The sequence below is a fragment of the Triturus cristatus genome, chromosome 11 (assembly GCF_964204655.1).
Source record: "Triturus cristatus chromosome 11, aTriCri1.1, whole genome shotgun sequence".
NCBI lineage: Eukaryota > Metazoa > Chordata > Amphibia > Caudata > Salamandridae > Triturus > Triturus cristatus.
The window spans coordinates 115,071,738-115,093,698 of record NC_140594.1 but is presented as its reverse complement, the minus strand read 5'-3'; the positions used below and the strand labels follow the sequence as shown (position 1 = coordinate 115,093,698).

General features: G+C 46.0%; 2 protein-coding genes across 4 annotated transcripts in view; one reads left to right on the top strand and one right to left on the bottom strand.

Moving 5' to 3' along the window:
- LRRC75B (leucine rich repeat containing 75B) overlaps nt 1-5,442 on the bottom strand; it is a 180,583-nt gene extending 175,141 nt beyond the window's left edge. The window contains exon 1 of the mRNA XM_085636064.1: nt 2,983-5,442. Within this exon, the coding sequence (XP_085492190.1) occupies nt 2,983-3,237 (255 nt within the window). The 5' untranslated portion in view covers nt 3,238-5,442. The remainder of the gene's footprint in view (nt 1-2,982) is intronic.
- The window catches only part of GGT1 (gamma-glutamyltransferase 1), a 655,664-nt gene that overhangs the window by 112,528 nt on the left and 521,175 nt on the right, over nt 1-21,961 (top strand). The gene's annotated exons all lie outside the window — the stretch shown is intronic.

Here is a 21,961-nt window from a genome sequence, read left to right as displayed (position 1 = left end):
CTAATATTTGTGCTGTAAGTAATGCTTTAGAGTAATGTGCTGTGATTTGGAGTTCAACATAATAGTCTGCAATGCTGTGTAATAATGTTACAGAATTCGTTTGTTCTGCACTTGTTTGTGGTGGCAAGAACTGGTCTGCTGTGCGCTCTGGTATGATTTGTATTGGCTCTTCACGGGGTAACCGGATATTTCGCCTGTTGTGCTTTTAGCTTGTCTGGCGTGGCTAAAGAGTGCCAGTGCTTTCACTAGTCGCGGATGATTTACACAGGTGTGCCACAGGTTACTGTGGCGTGTTTTGGAGTGATTAACTTGTGCCAGTTTTCAGGCACGTGTTCAGATTTTCTCTGGTGAAGCGGTACAGTGGTCTGTGGGTGTTTGCACAGCTGTGCTGTCGTTTCACCCTGTGTACATTTACTTTTCTCGGATTAGCCCTGCCCTGTGGCCCTTATCAGGGATTCTGTGAGTAAGCGCCACCGGTTCCACCAGGCGCTAGAGCTATGATGGTTACAGAGTGGATGGTTGTGCTGTAGTGTGTGCCCTGGGACACTCTTCCTCTGGTTGTCAGCTGGCACGCTGCGTTTTGTTTGAAATTCTATAGACCGTGTTTGTCATTCCTGATCTCTGGTAAATTGTTGGTGGACACAGCCTCTAAATCAGGACTGTCCAGCGTCGGGGCAGGAGGGCTGAATACATGCTAGATTTTCAGAATAGCCCCTGACTAAATCAGTAATTTCCATTTCAATCCGGTAAATGCATATTTCGATCACATGGCTAACCAAACCAGGGCATGTACCTGGCTCTCCTTAATCTACGTTGTACACTGCGGCTCAATGTCCACACTGTTCACATAAGGAGCGGTGTTTACTTGGGGCCAGAAGCCAGCATGCAATGCTGGCAGCGTCTAAACACCTCCTTCGGACGTGCCTGACGCCAGGCATGGAGCCCTGCTGCTTACAGCCTCACACTTGTAGGAATACCCAAATGGAGAGATCCATTCATCAGCCAATCCGAATCAGCTAAAGTATGGCTGGCAAGCTTTCCAGAATGCCCACAAGGAGGGATCCGCTCATCAAGCAATCCCAATGAGCTAAAGCATGACTGACTCACGCTTGCAAGAATACCCATAAGAAGGGATCCGCTCATCAGCCAATCCCAATGAGCTAAAGCATGGCTGACTCACGCTTGCAAGAATATCCATAAGAAGGGATCCACTCATCAGCCAATGAGCTAAAGCGTGACTGACTCACACTTGCATGAATAACCATAAGGAGGGATCCGCTCATCAGCCAATCCCAATAAGCTAAAGCATGACTGACTCGCGCCTCCTAGAATAACCATAAGGAGGGATCCGCTCATCAAGCAATCCCCATGAGCTAAAGCATGACTGACTCACGCTTCCATGAATAACCATAAGGAGGGATCCGCTCATCGGCCAATCCCAATAAGCTAAAGCATGACTGACTTGCGCCTCCTAGAATAACCATAAGGAGGGATCCGCTCATCAGCCAATCCAAATGAGCTAAAGCATGACTGACTCGCGCCTCCTAGAATAACCATAAGGAGGGATCCGCTCATCAGCCAATCCCAATGAGCTAAAGCATGACTGACTCGCGCCTCCTAGAATAACCATAAGGAGGGATCCGCTCATCAGCCAATCCCAATGAGCTAAAGCATGACTGACTCGCACCTCCTAGAATAACCATAAGGAGGGATCCACTCATCAGCCAATCCCAATGAGCTAAAGCATGACTGACTCACGCTTGCATGAATAACCATAAGGAGGGATCAGCTAATCCCTATGAGCTAAAGAATGGCTGCATGACAGTGTTTCTTCTATCTTCATACATCGTCACCGTTATTGTCTTCATAGTTGTAGCGCACTAACCACTCCAGGGCTCCCAGTGCTATCTTTAGTACTAACCAGAAGGCATTCATTAAAATGGACAGGTCTTCAAAAATGTCCTAAAGAGGAGAAGTTGACAAATGGACCATAGGGCTTTTGGTAGCAAGTTTCATAGCTGTCTAGCAAGAAACAACAAGGAGCGATCACCAGCTGAGAAGCAGGCACATATTTAGAACTATTAGAAGACTTTTGCTGCTGGAGTCAAGAGCTCTGCTCAGGGAATATCCTTTCAGTCTGAAGGTATCTGGCAGAGTCCAACACTCTGATTTATGAGCGAGTGAGAGTTAGGACCTTCAACTAAAGTGCTCTGGTTGTGTGGTTGGCGCACGTGTAATCATCATTGTCCATGCTGTTATGATTTCTCCAGGAATATATTTGCTTGCAATGGTTTGTAGTGGTTTGCACTAATGCAGTGGTTTCCTTGGTGTACTACAATTTAATCAAGGCCACTGGAATTATGCGGGCAGAGGAGGACCAAATTATGTGGCAGGTTTGACTAAACGATGTGCCAAGGAAAGGCAAATTATGCAGCTTAATGTGCCATATTTTGTGATAGTATTACTTCCTTATGTCCTCATTTCATACAGATTAAGACTGTCTGGGTAAATATTTAACATAATTAGTACCGGTGTAACAACCAAATACAGAAACAAGCAACAGAAAGGCGACCAGCCAACCTTTGCAAAGGGTTTGCCTTGTGTAGCAACACATTTTGTAGCATTTTTAGTAACTTTTGAGCTGTTGGAGCTAGAAACATTTTTTTGGTTGGAAAAATCGAGAGAGTATGCAGCAGATGATGAATTATGTGCAAATCCATGAACCTGCGAAAACACAGCGGATGCAAAGTTACATAATTCGAGTGGCCCTGGTTTTATATTTTTTCCACTATCGAATGTCTTGCTACAATGGGTGCTCCTTTTGGTTATCTTTTTACTTTATGTGCTATAGTTTGTTATGATGCCTTCTCCCTGCATGTACGATTGAGTGCAGTAGTATAAACTGGCATTTATGGTTTGCCCTTGTGTGATGGTGATCTTTGATACCCCATTCTCATCTAAGCCCCTACACCCCATGATTACCTTTCGTAGCATTCTCAGGACGTGGTAGGCTTTCTCTGGCTTCTGTTCCTGCAGCAAGATCTGGATCTCCCGCAGCCAGGTTACCCGCCGGACGTAGGGCGCTGGACTGCTTCTTCTCAGCACATCGGGCAGCCGATCAGGACTGATGATCAACGAGGTGAGGGTGAAGGGTCCCCGAGACTCCCCTTCAGTAGTAGGGGGCTGCTGCCCCTTGCCTGCCACCAGGCTGCTGTGCCGGCTCAACTTACCACCCATTGGTGAGCTGTTTGCCTTCTAGGGTAGAAGGATTATCCAGAAAACTGACCTAGTACTTCAGAACTAGATGTCCAGAAAACAGATCAGGCCCTCAGAGTGTAAGGGTTGTTGGTGACTGACCCGTCCTCAAAGCCCAAGAGGCATCTAGGTAACTAACTCCTCAAAATCTGATGGGTGTCCATGAACTGACCAGCCGTCAAACCTAGGTACCTATGCCTAGGAACATGACCAAGTCCTGGGTATCTAAGATTTTCAGGAAACTCACCAAACCCATAATCGCGTTGAGATGCTCAGGAAATCTGACCTACTTTTCAAGATCTAGTTGGATAATTGGTCCAGGAAATTGAACACTTTTCAGTCATCTCCTGAAGGTTGAGGCTAGCTGTGGCCAACATCTCAAACTCCAGGGGAGGAGGGCCTATAAAACTGATAAGCAACCCAGACACCTGTCCTTATACTAACCTGCCTGTAGATACGCAGAAATAGTTCAGGAAAAGAAAAACATCTGAAAATCCAGGATATTAGGTGTCCAACAGTTTCCTGTTCAAGAGAAATCAGGGTGTTGACACTGTCTTTTGGGAGCTCAGAAAACCAGCTCTCATCTCACACCCATGGGGTGCGGGCTCAGAAGAGTGGCAGCGGAAGGAAATTGCCCATAGCCAAAATTCCATGAAGAAGGGATTTTGCCATCTTCTTATTCCACACCAGAGGAATAGTGAGCAAGGCCTGGTGGTGGCCTGTGGGGCCGTGCTTGGGAACAAGGCCCAGCAATGCTGTCCAGTGTAGTGCTCAGGGCTAGAGCCTTATGACACTCTCAAGGACAGAGATCAGGGGCAGGAACAAATTACGTTTGTGTTAGTTAGTGCCGGGATCAGGGCTAGGTTGGGCGAAGCTCACCAGGACCACAATAGGAACCAATGGCTGGTGATGCTGCTCAGGGCAGAAGCTAGGGTGGGAAGGTACTTGGCTTTCTAGGTCAGGCGAGATGGTGCTCCCCAAGTCCAGGATCCGAGCTCCATGCAAAGACTGAGGCCAGATCAGGGTAGAGTCGGGACCAGGGACAGGTGAGTCTCTACCCTCTATGCACCAAGCCCAACGCTGGCTGACGCTCTCCTCCCTAGACACTAGCACCCGGGCTGAGCTTCTCCTTCCCAGGGTAAGATTGGTGAAAGGGCCCAAAAATGCTCTCCTGGACGTGGTCAAAACCAGAGCTGGGATTGGCTCTCCTGTCTAGGGACTGGGACCAGGGACAAGATATGCTCTCCACTCCGCGAGGTATTTAGGGAAGGGTCGGAATCAAGGTTATGTATAGCTGCAGAAAGAGATAACAGGTGCCCTCCTCCCTACCAGGGGAGAACCGTGGCAGGGTGATGCTCTACCCCCTGTGCCTCACCCAGACCAAGGCCCAAGTGCCCAGGGGAGAAAAGTGCTCCTCGGGGCAGAAGGCGAAGACTTTGGAGATCCCACTTCTCTTTGCTTCTCCCTCTCGGGGCAGTGGAGGGAGGAACCAGGGCTGGGGCAGGGCTCTGCACTCCTTGCCGCCTGGGGCCTCTCCAGCTCTGTTTCCTCTGACCGACGTTAGGTCTCCTTCTCACCTGGACGTGGACACCGCTCCCTCCTCACCTCTGTTTCTTCTCTTCGAAGCAGAGGAGGCCAGAAAAAGGCTGGTGATGCCCTGCGCTCTCCTCTCCCGCCTGTCGGGGAGATGATGCTCCCTCTACCACTCAGTCTCCCTGCTATCTGGGTCTCACTCCTGAGCTAGGGCGCTCCCTCCCACGTCTCATTTGAAAGTCCCCCACAAATCTGGGTTGGCAGTCCCTCTCCCTAAGCAGTGGGTGCAGCGCTCAGTCTCTGGAGGAGGGCGTTTCCCTCTCCACGGACAGGGGGTACAGTCTCTCCCGGAAAGGGTTGGGGTGTCCCTCTGCTCACTGGGGTCGGTTCCTCTTCACCTCGACTGCGCTCCCTCACCCGTGGCTGCGGTGCATCTCCTCCCCCCAGGCACGGATGCAACACCCTCTCCTCCTGTGTGTCTCTCTCCGGGACAGGGTGGGTTGTCCGGGCGGCGGCGGGTCTCCCTCTCCACGGGCGGCAGGACGGGTAGCTCCCTCTCCTCCTCTCTCCCTCTCCGGGGCAGAGGAGGCAGGGGCCCGGCCGGGATGAGGGCAGAGGCTGGGGACGGGCGGTGATGGAAGATGCTCTGCTCTCTGTTTGTGTTTATGTCCCTGCTTCCTGGTCACGTCCAATCAGAGGCCGCGCTTCAGTCTGGAGGCGGGAGGAGTGTCTGTCTGAGACTAGTCCCCGCTGGACCTCCCCTCCCCCACCCTGCGCGAGGCGCCTGCTGCCTGTGTCTGGGTGCATGTGAGCCTGCGCCCACCGGGCGTGCTCGTGGATAAAATGTGCGTGCTCATGTTTGTGTGTGTGTGTGTTCCTTTGTGAGGCAGAGAACACGTGTCTGATGGTGTGCGAGGAATGTCTCTCTCTGTTGGAACACCTGTCTTCGTAGAATGCGTGCTGCGCCATTGTGCACATGTCTGCAGCGTGTTCCCTTCTCGCCCTCCCTTTGCCCGCCCCCAGCACTACACAAGCAGCCAATGTGACATTAACATGCCTGTCATTTTTGAGTCCTCATTTATCTGTTATCGCTCCATCATCAAGTAGCCTTAAACCACTAATAAGCGCTTATCAAATATCACGAGAACAGATTTAGAAAGCTCTACAATGCAAGAAACTGGGATAACAGTGCCTGGCTCCAAAAGAAATATTGTCCCCTTTTGCGAATCAGGTCGTGAAAAAGTGGACTGTCTTTGCCAGTCAGGGTTCTGTACTTTTTTACAGTCTGAGTGGTATGGAAGGGTGGTCTTCTTACCAGTGTATTACATGTTTGTGGCAATTTTAAGGAACTGCAGCAGTGAAACGTGATGTTCCCTCCTTAACAAAAAGATAAAAGTCAGGTCTTGAATTGGAATGGAAAAGCTGGGGGGGGGGGGGGGTCTCCAAGGGGCGTAGACGTAGTCGATAAGGGCGTGGCTTACAAACACCTAAAAGTAAAGTCTGTGCTTAGCATAGTGTCCTACTCGACTGGTATTTTGCTGCTTCTGTCATAGCGTCCATTTATATAATACAGCAAACTCAAAGAGATGATGGACGGAGCGCTGAAATTTTTCAGACACTCACTCGCAGTCACAGATCTGGGTTGAATCAATCAATGTTTTATAGCTCACTTCGCCAGCCCAGTTCAGACACAGCTATATACAGTGTTTTAAATGGGCCGGTACTCACCGGTACTGAGTACCGGCACTTCTTAAATTTACAGAGCCGAGTACCGGCACTTCTCCACTGTCAAGGAGAGTACCGGTACTCAGGGTCGGATTAATAAGGTGGGCACTGGACTGGCTCCCGATGACCAGCTGCATGCCATTTGTTTAGTAGCATGTTGGACGTTGCCGTATGCATTATTCGGCTGTGGGAAGCAGCGTGATGGGGCCTGACAGCCTATTGCAGGCCTGCTGCAGGGGCAAGAGGGCCTCTGCTCCCTTCCTACTCATCTGGAGCCTCTCCTTGTCCTCGTCACCTGGCTGCCAGGCATGATGCTGGATCCGTGGAGGAACGCAGGCACAAAGGGCCATTTTCACCCCTTGGCCTCCCACTGAGTCTGACTGTCTTTCGCATGATTCACTTGTCCCTGCGATACCACCCCGCCCGCTGGGACTTTGAGTCCATGGTGGGCGAGGATGAGGTGGTGAAGATGGCTTAAGCAGCTTCCTGGGTCCCAGGTGAGGTGGGGGAGGTCAACTGACCTTACCATTGGAGGCCAGTATTGTTCTTCCCACCGACCACTACCCTGCGGGACTCTGTACATACTGGAGACCCTGCAGTGTTCACTGCCTGCCACTGCAAGCTCTCCAGCCGTGGGGCACCCTGCCCAGGGGAGAGGAGTGGAAATGGGGGTGAGTGAAGGTGAAGAGTGAGGGGGACGGAGCAGAGAGTTTAAAGTACGAAAAGGTAGAGAGGCAGAAGGGGTAAGTACAGACAAAGATATGGAAGACATCTAGACGGTAATGGAAAGAGGTAGAGAGGGCAGATTAGAAATAGAAAGAGTAATGAGAGAGAGTGATAGGATACAATTTGGGTAACAAGCGTGGGACAGAATTAGCTACAAATGGGAGAGAGGTGAGTGCGGGAGGGGTCTCGAGCTTAGAAATGTGAAAACAGAGAGTGTGTTTGAGAGGAACAGAATCAGGAGGTATTTGAAAAGAAATGCGTGGAATGCTTGTTTGTGTGTGTGCACCCTTGAATATTTAAATATTGCGCCAAATGCAACCAAGTAGGAACATTAGAAATATTATGATATTAAAAAGATGCGAATATTACAAAACAAGAAAACATGCACATTTGGTATTTCACCTTCATTTTGTGTAAGGAGTTAACACATTTTGTTTGGATTGATACATTTCTCACGTTTTGCTCTGTCCTGCAATAGGTGTAAGTGCCAGAGTCTCTCTCGCCCTAGAGCACATTGATTATTAGCCTGAAAGTGCTAAAAGTGCTGTTGGTGGCTTGGCTCATTCAGGGTTTTACTTGTTACTCTGCACAATGGAAAGTGTGAGACCACTATCGAGGGCAATGCAAGGACAACATGAATACTCAATAGAAGTGTTTTTGTATCATGTCTAACTCCGCCTCTAACCCCGCCCACTAGCCACGCCCCAAGCTCAATTTAATGAGTACCTGCACTTATTTTTTCCCATTTAAAACACTGGCTATATACAAATCAGTCTTGACCCTGTGCCTCATGGGAACAGTCATGCCCGAACCACCAAGCCATGTCTTCCCTGGACCGGAAACCAGCATCCTGGACTGGTTTCGGGCTAACAGCCCTCATCAGCCAGGCTAGCTTAAATCCAGTGGCAAAGTAAGCAAGGGACCCAGGTCTGGGCATATCTTGCCAATTTAGGGCGAACAAAGCAAACACAACTGGATTCAAGCTAGCCTGGCTGATGAGAGGTGATGCCCTGAAACCGGTCCTAGGGTGCTTGTTTCCGGTCCAGTGAGGGCCCGGCTTGGCAGTTCGGCTGGACTGTTCCCACAAGGAACAGGGTCAAGACTGATTTGGATATGGCTGGGTCCAAACTGGGGTGGTAAGCAAAATAATGATGATTTAACTCAGATCCTTGTGACTGGGGGTGAATGTTTGCATTGTCCAGCATTCTGTCCATCAATTGTTTCTTTTGCATATGTCGCCCTATGTGGGAAGGGTATGCCCAGACGTGGGTCCTGTTCTCACCACACCACGAGATTCAAGCTAGCCTGGGTGATGCCCTGAAACCGGTCCTAGGATGCTTGTTTCCGGTTCAGTGAGGGCCTGGCTTGGAAGTTCCGGCTGGACTGTTCCTACAAGGAACAGGGTCAAGATTGATTTGCATATGGCAGGGTCCAAACTGGGATGGTATGGTGAGCAAAAGAACAATGGATTTTACCCAGATCCTTGTGACTGGGGATGAATGTTTGCATTGTCCAGCATTCCGTCCATCAATTGTTTCTTTGGCATATTTATATAATACGACAAGTAACAATACACCTACAACGAGCCAGAACTATTGGCTTTGTCAATGGTTGTTTGTTACCCAAGATAAATAAGCAACAACTACTGCTTCGTTGTACAGAACAATGAAAATGTGTCAGTTTTGAAATGATGAGACAGAAAAAACTATATCGAGTTTCTTTGAAGTGACATCAAAGGCAGTGAAAAGTGGTACTGCTGCAGAGTTAAGTTTTGTTTTCACCCTGAGGGCGAGGCAAAATGGAGAGCCCGATAAGGACCCGTCTCTGCACCTGCTTTTTAGAGCTGCCAGTGCTGAGCAGTGGAGGGACCTGGCCCACTTAAAGCCCTGATAAAAGTGATCCAGCGCTGGGCCAACCCTCTGTTATCCAATAGACTTTTTTCGCAGTCTGAGAGTTAAAAGGACTTAGCATCTAATCAAACAAATTAAATTTACGAAGCAACCCATTTGGCTAAACAATGAGGACCAGGAATCAGTGACTATAGTATGAAGGTTTATTACAAATTAGCAGTCAAGTTAAGGTAAACAAATCTCAATATCATGCTGTAAAGATAATGGGAAAAAACTGGATGACACAACCTCTTAAAGAAGTTCAGGCGTACCAGGATAAGAACTTCAGTCACTTCAATACAGAAAATTCATAATAGAATTTGATGCTCAAAGAAGAGTTTCTGATCCTCTCTTCTAAACATGAGGATAGTCTAAAAGTATCCAATTTAAAGTCCAACCGAATGTGGATGATTAAATCTATAGGGATCTCAGAAATCGGGGAACTGTAGAAAAATAGGGAAATGAGGGGAAGTGCATGAAGGTGTGACCATTTCAGAAGCTCAGTCAAGAGGTTCTTGGAATAGGAGTATAACTGTTAGCCTAAGCCACATTCAGCAAGGAGTCGAAGGGGATAAGCATAGATGTCCAACAACATAAACAACAGAGGGTCCCTGAAATCTCAATAAGGGAGAAGAGAGCAGGGAAAATACCGCAAGGAAACACCAAAATCTTCCCCCTAAGTTTTCAAAACATTGGTGGTACATCCAAAACAGATATGAAGCTGTCCCACAAATTTGTGGGACAGCTTCATATCTCTTTTGGATGTACCACCAATTGAAAACTTAGGGGGAAGATTTTGGTGTTTCCTTGCGATAAGCATAGAGGTCTACATCTCTGAAAGTCCAAGGGAAAGTGCTCTTGACATCAGACAGTGTGAACGCCAATTATTACCAGAGTCTCCAAAGTAACACCCCTCTGTTTCCATCATCGGGGGCTCCATTGTCCCTCCTGTTCTCACGTTGTGAGCTGCAACGTTTACCAAGTATCCCAGGTCAAACCTGGGAACGATAGTGTCCTTGGATACCTGCGACTCCTCGCAGCATTAATAAATGGAAGCTTTCCGTTGACACTCTGGCTCTTCATGGTCCCTCGCTCTCTCGCTCTCTCTCTCTCTCTCTCTCTCTCCCCCTCTCCCCCCTCCCTCCCCCCATGTGTATATTCCTGCAAGTAAAAGACACAAAAGCAAGAATTGGAAAACAGTATTTTACAGTAGCGTCCCGTGGTGGGAGTGCTGCTAGGCGCTGACGTGGGGCGGGGGAGGGGCAGGGTGGGGGGTAGTAAACTACGGATTATGGCTGATTAGAGGTAAGTAAACATATAAATAAATAAAACGAAGTTCGTTGTGTGCGCTGCATCGCATTTGGCAATGCAGCGCGCGCAACGAAATTCGTTTTATTTATTTATATGCTTACTTACCTCTAATCAGCCATAATCTGTAGTTTACTACCCCCCACCCTGCCCCTCCCCCGCCCCACGTCAGCGCCCAGCAGCACTCCCACCACGGGCCGCTACTGGTATTTTATGCAGAAAGAAATATGGGCCTAGTCATGGCAGTATAATGTATTAAATCAACGGTGCACATTCAACCACAAATGAATGGAAATGTCAGTACATTAGATTTATGTTCCAATTTCAGAAAGGCAAAATAACTCAGTACATGTGACTAAGACTACATTATAAATGCGACTATCCAACATTAGTGCACACATTACATAAATCCTTTTAGTTTCTTAAGTAAATAAATTTTTACAGTGGGAGGATGGTTTTATTCAATCACCTAAATAATAAATATCATTTAATAAGATTAAGGCTCACAGTGTATATATGAGTCTCTAATCCTACAATAAATGAACTTCAATAGTGATTACAAGTGCAACACTTTATATTAATGTCGTTAGGGCACACAGAGTACATGTGCTAAGTGCACATATATATGGCGTATTTGTGATGTGTAAGGGTGGAGCCAAAATTACGCTGCTCCAAAAGCATTAGTACATCCTTGCTCCCCTACCAGAAAATTGCTTCTGCTTTGTCAGTGCTGCCTTTGATGAGACACCAGCATCCATAACGCACCTTCAACTTACCTTGCAGCTAGCCTGCTTGCTTTCCTCCCCCAAGGTCCCAGTGTTCCACCTGTGTTGTTCCCCTCAGTGTTTTCACATGCCGGTGGCATCTTATTAGGATTCCATCAATCAATTATTCATTGTTTCATCCCTAGGGCCATGCGAAATACTAACCATCAAGAGTAAAACTTTATATCGATCAGTACAATAAAAAGACAATGTTAAAACACTGACTAATGTGGTGCAGGTAATCTCTGTTAGTTCTGCAAGGCCTTGCTATGTTCTTTAGTAAAAAAAAAGAAGAATCGAGTCTGGTCAATGCCCATTCCTGGGGGATGTAAATTGCCATCCTCTTGGACAGAAGTTATATGTCAGCTCGAAGTCAGAGGAATAAAGAACTCCACGTCCTCCCTACATGTCCTTATGTTGTAGGGTAAAAGCATTGATCGAAGAATCTGCCTTCTTATTTTCAGGGTATGACAGCATAAAGGCATTAAATAGAGCACAGCTCTTGACCTCCCATCTTGTGAGTGCATTGGTCCATGCTTGTTGAATTTCTTTGTTGATTTTCTAGTGTGAGCCAGGACTGGCAAGATGCCCACACACATTTTTAGGTACAAGGTTCACCTATAGGACTAAGGTGTTTAGAGAATGATGACTTGAGTTCAGAGCCCGCCTTTGTTCAACAGCTTCTGGACCCATTGTGCTCCAATGTAGCCCATGTGTGACTCCTTGACAATTCTTGCACTGTCCGGAGACACTGAGTCAGGATTGGTCTAGAAACCAAGACATCCTATATTTTCAAGGGTGGTGGTAATGTGATCCAACCACTGCAACTTTGTCAAGCTTCTGTTTGCTGGAATGTCTGAAAGTGCAGCCCTGTAGCTAACTACAAACGTATTTGTCCACAGTCCAACCCAGTACAGGATAGCCCTGATGGAAATTAGGGGTTCTATCCCACAGAGACCGAGCTCGGCCTTTAAGGCCACCATTGGAGTACTGGGGCCTAGGTGGAATAGCTGCTACAAAAATGTATATTCCGTAATGTTAGACTACGGCACGCCCTATGCCCCCAAAGTATGCCGAATAGGAAGTTGCCAACATGGCGTTTGATATATACACACTGATGGTGGACTCCAGAGATCTTCCTCCAATCTTGTTGGCAAAGCAGCTTATTACACCAGAACTTTGGCTCTTCAAGGACTCACTCTTGGAGCCAGAACAAGTTATCATCAATTTGTGTGCCCAGGTAGTCAAAATATTTGATTCTTTCCAGTTTTACTCCATCAATTTAAAAAATCACTCCGCTTTGAAGGTTTAATTACCGTGAACTTTGGTTTTGGAGATGTTTATTGTCAATATTTGCTGGTGCAATAGTTCTCAAAGCCTGAGAGAAGTTGGGGCATGGATAGTTCCATTTGGGACAAAAGGACCGCACCACTGCGAATCGAAATATGAGCAGCTTGGAACCTACTAATTTCAGGACATCAAGGTTCGGATCAAGGAGGTTTTTCGAACATGTGATTGGCAGGCTACATGCAGCACTTTGAAGCGCCTTCACAGGAGTCTGATTATTCACACCTGTCAGCATTAGATTACACACAGACCTCTTTAGCAACTTGAATTGTTATACCAAGCGATACTGGATGCACACAGATTGTCTCTGCAGCAGGTGGCTTAGTCCCCTAAACCAACCAGAGCAAAAGACATACAAATGATGGATGGAATGGAGAACAAATCAAAACATTCACCCCCAGTCAACATATCTGGGTTAAATCGATCGTTCTTTTGCTCACCATGCCACCCCAGTTTAGACCCAGCCATATGCAAATCAGTCTTGACCTTGTGCCCAATGGGAACAGTCCAGCCCGAACTGCCAAGCCAGGTCTTTCCTGGACCGGAAACAAGCATCCCAGGACCGGTTTCGGGGTTTCACCTCTCAACAGCCAGGCATTGTTAATACCAATGTAAACATAAAATCAAAAAGTGAATGTCTCCAATGTCAATACAACCTACACGCTGAGGAGCAGCTGTGTGGAACAATAGCTACATCCCACACAGGCACTGATTTTTTAGACTCCTCGAGGAAGAGTGGTTCAAACAATCAATCAGTAGATTTGTAGAGTGCTTCTTGTCACCTGTGATGCTATCCAGGGTGTGATATCCAGAGCATTCATGCACTGGTTAATATTCATTCGACCCGACACCGGTATTGGGCCCATGCCTCCCAGATGTTGACATTCTTTTGGGGACATCCTCTTCCTTTGTATACAAGTCCTTCCACCACTTGTATTCATCAAGACTGTGTTTTCATTTCTCAGTGCATGCAGGCATTAGGTAAAGCACACACAGATGTCTGAATTGCGAATCCTCGCGCAATTAACATCATTATAATAGGAAAGACACATTGCCATGGTAGGTGACAGTAGAATATGCGTCGACATTTCCAGCTCCGCATAAGATATACAAAAGAGGCAATAGCATAATTTGCGTGGAAAAAGTCGCACAAGATACAGGCAGGAGACTGGTTCGAGCAGCAAATGTCTTTTAGAGAGACATTTTCTGTGCAGGTGAAAATTGCATGAAATTCTCTAATACAAACATTAAAGTAAAGCAAAATTAGAACATTTTGAGAATGTTTAAGGTTTGATTAGGCACAAGACTTATTAGTACCTGCCTTTTCAACACCTGTTTTAGAATTTGTAGCAGTCTGTCTGTCTCAGATTCAGATCCTGTAGGGCACAGAGTCATTACTGTTAATTATCAGGAAAGAACTACCCAGAACCCTATTTAAAGGCATATCCTGTGCCTTGATAGTATTAAACCTCTCAGTCGCATTCAACAGCATCAGTCAATAGCTTCTCCTTGACCGCATTTCTCAATAGGTTGTCATCAGTGGTAAATGATACATAGGTTTACTTTCCCCCAATTTATTTTGGGGGCCTTTTAAAGCACTGCAAATCACCTTGTAGCTTTAAATGTGCTTTGAAGCCAATGCATAGACGTAAAATTAAACAAGTTCTGGATCATAACGAGCACCTGCTAGAGCGGCATTATCAACTGAAGGAATCCATCGACCATGTATGGTGATAGGAGGCAAAGCCTGGTGAAGAGTCTGTGGGATAAAGGGACAGAACGCGTTGTAAGCATCTAACCAGTAGACATGAGGAAAGAAGAAGGATGGAGACAGGCATGGTGGAGGCCATTCAGAGGTCTACTTGAAGAGAAGTTTTTTTGGTGTTCTCCTAACTTTGAAAAATTCAGATTCCATTTGCAGAGACTGAAAAACAGAACGCTACTGCGATTAACCAGTCGGCATGGTGGTCCCGTCCTCTGAATGTCTTGCAATGGGACACCTTGAGGAGTTAATTGAAGTAGGAAGGAGGTAAGCATTTTCAGATAGAAAGTACAGTCGCTTTCTGAAGAGGTGGGTGCTAGGGAAATGTCACTTCCTGAAGAGATGGATGCTGGGAAATGCATTGGTATCTCATTATGTAAGGTCTATGCTTTTAAGATGGATTTGGAAGAAAAAGAGTGATGTCAGAGTGGGTGAGCTGTACCCCTAAATTTTACAACTCAATGGCGCGCCCAGAATGTTGAGTGGATTGGGGAGGGTGATAACCTCAAATCACGAGGCAATGTGTCCCAGAGACAAGGTTCAAAACAGCATTTCAGAATACTGTCAAATAAAAAGTGACTGACTCAAAAAGTGAGTTCTAGAGTGAATTTAGATAAAACAATAATGTTTATTACAAAATTCAAAAGGACAGTACAAAAATATCAAAATGCAGATGCAGCAATAATATCATTTAAATGCATACATTTATTGCCATAAAGGCTCTCAGCAATATGAACAATGCTGAATAATAGGCAAAACCAATAACAGGCTAAGTCTCAAATGTGCAGCAAAATCAGTAAGATATTGGGCAGCGTCCCAAATTGAGGCCAAAAAGATCTGGCTCGCCCCCTCAATATGGTGTGAGAAAAGAAATACATTTTTAACAAATCAAATTACTGATTTCTGAATCATCACATAACCCCACCACCTTAGCAATAGCCCACTACATGAATACTGATTCAGGCCCTCTAACCTAATGTCAGAAAAAAATAGTTACATAAATAGAAGAGAACCATAGTGAATGAATGTAATACTGCGTGCAAGCGGAACGTCCTTGAAAATATGTTACAAATCTCCAGGACCTCTTCGAGAACAGTGTCATTCAGAAGTAAACAAATTCACATCTTTCTGCATGTAGTGTCAGGAAGAATTATAAACAGAATAAACCTAATGCCGCATCCATTGCGGATACAAATTTGCGTTGAGGCCTAGCTAAGGCCTAGTTAGCCTAAACCAGGAAAACGCAATTTAACAGGTCTTAGCAAATTCATTTCAACGACAATAGTTCCATGTCTGTATACACATGTGAAATCAGTGTAGATTACTTGCTCTACGCGTGATTAATAATGCACATTTTGATTAAAATGCACAAAAGCGGTAACATTTTCGGAAGTGGTGGAGGCTGGGAAATTCAGTACTGTCACTTCCTGTAGAGGTGTATGCTGGGAAGTGCAGTGATGGCACTTCCTGTAGAGATAGATGCTGGAAAGTGAGGTCCACTTGTCTTGTCTAGCTTATTGTTTAAACATGGTTTTAGTGGGAACATAGTGACATCTCTTACTGGAGCAGCTGTGAATGCTGGAAAAATACAGTGATGTTTCTGCCTGTAGAGGTGGATAATGGAAAACATATGGTCAAAAGTGTTGGAATGTGATTTCGCTTGAAACACACAATGTTTTCACTGTTCTAATGAATGAAATAGGTGTCCAAATCAGAAGAAGAAAGTTGGTTGGGTTCTGACACGGGACTAATTCGGAGATCTTACTTGACTTGTTCAGTTGCCTAGTGGGGAAATGGGAGTAGTTCATCCAATCATTCAGTATTCCTTTGCATTCTAGTGCTTGTAGTGTTTCTTTTTATGCAGAAAACCTCCTGTCTCTGATTGCCAACACAAAATAGGACCAGCGATCTCAGCCTTGAAACCCATTTCCACATGCTATATCGTGTCATACATGATGAGGCATGCAACACCTCATATAGGGTAGTGCCACACACATGCATACAGAAACATGGCCAGTAGTTTAATAAGGAATTCATTCTTTTTGCCATCACCCAATACAGTCAGACGGAAGAACACAGGGTAAACCTGCATTAATCCTCACAAAGAATACGGTGAGCCTCACCTGGCCACTAATCACTCCCAACAAATTGATCCCTATGGGATCAAATGCTAGTGCTCGCCTCATCTAAAATGGTGATGTGAGTCACTCATAGCTACCATTTTAGATGACAAAAGGCAGTGTGTTCTGTTTTAGTTCTCATGTTTGTCACCTTTCCTTCATCAGTGTTCTGGACCAGGCCTGTTTCCTCTACTTCTCTTGCTTCCATCTCATCTCCTGTTTCTGCTCTGTTTCTTCCCACGCATCTCCACTCAAACACCATCTGTCTAAACCATGGGTACTCACAAACATTTTCCCAGGGGCCACCAAGCTTGGTCGTGATGGGACGTAGGGCCGCATTGATGACAGCAGGGTGGCAGTCAGGAGTTCGGGATCATTGGCAATAATGTGGGTGTAGGGGTAGCGAAGCATATACATCTAGTGTCTGAATCGCACAATAGGAAACCAAAAACTTGGGATTAATCCCAGCTTCTCCACTTAACTAAATTGTGTGACCCTAGGCAATTGCTTTATTTCACTTTCCCTTCTTTTTCACTATCACATATGAGGATCTCGAAATACATGACTTCAGGATTTGTGCTGTACAAAACCTACTCCTGTGTTTGACTAAATAAACCATAATGTTGTTCATGTATAATATAAACCTAGCCCACCCAAATAGCGCATGTAACAACTGCCGTGCCTTTTAGTTCACTATTGGCATTGTTGTCAGGGTCGGGTGGTGGAGGATGAAAGTTTATAAATTAATGTTTAAAAACTAGCGCATTAAAAATTAATATATGTGAAATGAAATGAAAACAGCATTTATTAGGCGCGTAGCTACCCAGTGGCATTCCATCGCTGATGGCAGTAAACCAAGAGCATCACAGCACCACTTAAGGGAAGAGCCAAGTTTTTAACAATTTACGAAAGGCCGATGGCTGGGTTCCTTCGGTAAGCGGAGTGGAAGGGTGTTCCACATCCTAGCGGCATTATAGGAGAAAAGGCGACCACCACTTCTGGCCTTCTTGATCCTGGGAACGACGGCAAGATACAAATCGTCTGAATGCAGCCGTCTATTTGTCAGGTAAGGCTGCGCAATGGAATGGTTGATTGCTGGTCCATTCCCTGCTAACGTCCTTTGGACGATACACATAGCCTTAAAGTTAACTCTTTCCCGGACAGGAAGCCAGTGGAGAGACTTCATGGCGGGTTTTGCAGATTGCCAGTTCGGGGTCCCCACAAGAATCTTCGCTGCGCAGTTTTGCACCGTTTGGAGTTTTGAGAAGGTCGAGTCAGGGGTTCCAAGGTAAAGGGTATTCCCGTAGTCCAGGCGGGAGAGAATGAGTGCCTGCACCATCAGATTTCTTGCCTGGAAGGGAAGGAATGGAAGCACCTCTTCTAATCAGGGACAAAGGCCGATGGAGGCATTATCAGAATGATTCAGTGCTACGACCAGTTGGGTATCATCTATGTAGGTCACTATGTGAACCCCAAAATGGAGCACAAACTCCGCAAGCGGGGTCATATAAACATTAAATAGGGAGGGACTCAGGGATGATCCCTGAGAGACTCCGCAGCTGAGAGGCATGGATTTTGAAGTGATATCCCCCTCCAAAACCTGGAAGGACCTCTCTTCCAGGAATGATTGCAGCCATGCTAAAGCTACTCCGGTCACCCCCAAACTTCTGAGTTGCTGGACCAAGATTTTGTGGTTGACCATGTCGAAGGCTGCACTGAGGTCCAAGAGGATAACAGCTGTGGAGCCTCTGGTGTCAAGAATCTTTTTATTTATTTTAAGAAGTTTTTTATAGCGCTTACCTGACCCGAAGGTATAAGCGCGCTTTACAACAGCTACAATGCAGAGAATCACAAAATACAGTAATAATGTAGGTCAATTAGCAGCAAGTTTGGTTCTGAGGCTTATGGACATAGAGTCGAAGCTGCGAGAGGTGTCTGCTTCTACGCTCTGGCTGCACCTATCGGTTCCCTAGGCAGCGGTCGAGGAACAAGACTTTGAGCTGGCTTTTGAATTTTGCAAAAGAGGTAGTAGTTCTGATGTGGGGGGAATAGAGTTCCAGATTTTGGGCGCGCTCCCGGCGAAGGATCGAGACGCAGCTTTTTGTTTTCGAGTTTTCAGCGGAATGAGTAGAAGAGAGTTCGAGCTTCTGAGGTTCCTGGTCTGACCGGCTTTTTTGAGTTTGGCCGCCAAATATTCGGGTTTGCCGGTGTACAAGGCTTTGTGTGTGAGGCAGGCTGTTCTGAAGCTAGCCCGCATTTCCACTGGGAGCCACTTAAGTTCTCTGAGTGCCGGAGAGATGTGATAAAATTTCTTGATTCTGGTGACCATTCTGGCTGCCGCGTTGAGCGTTGTTTTGAGGGGAGCAAGATGTGATTTTGCTAATCCTGTGAGGGCTGCATTCCCATAGTCTAGTCTTGACAACACCAATGCTTGGGTGGCCTGTTTGAGATCATTGGGCGGGATGAAAGGCTTTATTTTGTTCAGTAGGTTTAGGTTAAGGAAGGCGCTCTTAGCTGAGTTCTTGATGTGTGAGGTCATGTCCAGTTTCGGGTCTAGCGTGATACCTAGTGATCTGACACAGTCGGCCAGGGTGGGGTTCCCGTTGAGCGCATCAATAGCTTTTAGCCATTCAGCAATTTAGGGTTCTCCTCTTTGTTCGAGATGAGGAGAACTTCGGTTTTATCAGGAATTAGTTTAAGGTGGTTTCTAGACAGCCAATGTTGGATGTCTCTCAGTATGTCATTGAGTCTTTGGATGTCCTTGATGGAGGAGGTTTCCAGGTAGATCTGCGTATCGTCTGCATAAAGATGGAAGTGGATTTTGGCTTTTTTGAGTAGTTTGGTGAGGGGTTCCATGTAAATGTTGAAAAGTTGCGGGGAGAGCACTGAACTTTGCAGGACTCCTTTGTTGACTGGATGCAGGTCGGACGCAAAGTTTTTGATTTTGATTCTTTGGGTGCGGTTGTGTAGGAAGGATGAGAACCATTCGAGGACCACCTCGCCAAGTCCGACTCTTTCTTGGAGAGCCTTAATGAGAAGTTTGTGGTCTACCGTGTCGAAAGTTGCTGATAGGTCTAGGAGGATGAGGAGGCAGCAATGGTCTGAGTCAAGTGATTTGTGGATATCGTCGATGGTGTTGAGGATCGCGGTTTCAGTGCTGCATCCTTTTCTAAAGCCAGACTGATGGGAGTCAAGGAGGTCGATGTTGTCCAGGTGTTGGGTTAGTTGTTGGAGTACACATCTTTCTAGGATTTTGGAAAGAGGAAGGTTGGAGACGGGTCTAAAGTTGTTCAAATCCTTTATGTCAAGGCCGGGTTTTTTCAGCAGTGGCGTGACTTGCCCTACTTTAAGGCAATCTGGAACGATTCTGTTTTTCAAGGAGCTGCGGTGCTAGGGAGAGTTTCAGTTTTTTGGTCAGTTGGGGGGGTATAGGGTCTAGGGCGTGAGAAGAGGGTTTGGAGGTGGAGATAAGTTTGACTGTCTCAGCTTCTTGAATGAGGTGGAAGATTAGCCAGGATTTGTTAGTGGGTATGGGAGCATTATCAAACGCCTGCGCCGTGCTGCTCTTTGTGGGGGGGGGGGGGGGGTGCTGTTGGTGTCCAGTGAGAGTTTGATCTTGGTGATCTTGTCATTAAGGAAGTTGGCGAAGTTGGCGCAAAGTTCTTTGGATGCCTGTATTGAGGAAGTCGCGGGCTTGGAGGTTTGTTGCCTGATGATGTTATAGAGCTCCTTGGGTCTATTTCTTGCACTGTCCAGCGCGGCGCGAAAAAACGTGGATTTTTTGATCTTGATAGGATTTTCATCGACAACTGCTAAAAGAGCAGTTTCTGTTCCTTGACGCGGTCGAAAGCCAGTTTGAGAGGGGTGTAAGAGGTTGTGGGATTCCGAAAATGTATGTATGTATGTATGTATGTTTGTATGTGTGTATATATATATATATCTCTAAATATATATTTTTTCTCAATATAATATCTGATGTACTATGGTGAAACGGTTCTGCATGTTAATGATATACACTTTTTGAAATTTGAACAGACTTTATCATATTTTTTAACTTCTTTTAAAAGGCGTTTCTAAATTTAAGCTGTGAAGGGCAACTTGGCTACTTTACTTCTTACACTTAAATTAACCTTGAGATAAATAAATGCATGCCTGTTTATTTAGCATCTTCTTAATGTTCTTTCTGAGTCGAAACCCAGGGCTGCTATTAACCTGGAGGCCACAAGTAAAGGTCAGAAGGGCTACATGCGGCCCCTGGCCCGTACTTTGAGTATCACTGGTCTAAACACTTCTCACTAGGTGCCTGTTCCTCTGCACTACCTAGCTTCTTCCTACCTACTTGTCCCATCCCATTTAGCTCAACCCAGTCAGCATCACATCTCATCTCCATCTCCCTCCCCCATCCCTCATCCCTCATCCCTCATTCCTCAATCCTCATCTCAATCCTCATTCCTCATCTCAATCCTCATTCCTCATCTCAATGCTCATTCCTCATCCCTCATCCCAATCCTAATTCCAATCCTCATTCCTCATCTCAATCCTCATCTCATTCCTCATTCCTAATCTCAATCCTCAATCTTCATTCCTCATCTCAGTCCTCATTCCTCATCTCAATCCTCAATCCTCATACCAATCCTCAATCCTCATCTCAATCCTCATTCCTCATCCCAATCCTCAATCCTCATTCCTCATCCCAATCCTCAATCCTCATCCCAATCCTCAATCCTCATCTCAATCCTCAATCCTCATCCCAATACTCAATCCTCATTTCAATCCTCAATCCAATACTCAATCCTCAATCCTCATTCCTCATCTCAATCCTCATCCCAATCCTCAATCCTCAATCCTCATTCCTCATTTCAATCCTCATCTCAATCCTCAATCCTCATTCCTCATTCCTCATCTCAATCCTCAATCCTCATCCAGGTAGTCCACTTCTGGAACCCACATACAGGTTGACCCATCAGGACCAAGAAGAAAAGGTGGACCAGCTAAAAGAAACATCTTCAGGACCCCCACATGTTAGTCTATTCTCATAGGCCCAATAGACTGCTCAAACTTAATTCCCTAGCAGAGGCTGAGGAAATATGAATTTTGTGATCAAGTTATGTCCCCTATCGTAGACCCCAACGGCTCCATGTGCATGCTATAAGTACATGTATGTTCCCTCCAGTTCCAGTTTTGAAGACGCAAATACATGTGCGTCCACCGTCAACATGTCCTCTTTCAGATCCGCCATGAATGGGTCAGATATTCCATTCCTAAGTATGAAAGGCCACCGACTTTATGTGGTTCCCTTTCCACATTTTACAGATTCAGGCGAGTAGGCCCAGAATTCTGTCATCAAGTCTTTTCCTGCCTTCTGCCTCTGAAAGCTCCAGTCTGAGCCTACATCTGTATCCATGAACTTTGTCCTACTCCCTGCGCGGCTAACGGTGCCTGATCCAGCCTGTTGCCTGCCAAAAACTGTATTTCACCTTCAAGATTATCTGTTTCGCTCCTCATCCGATGCATTCCTGTCTAGTAGTTTAG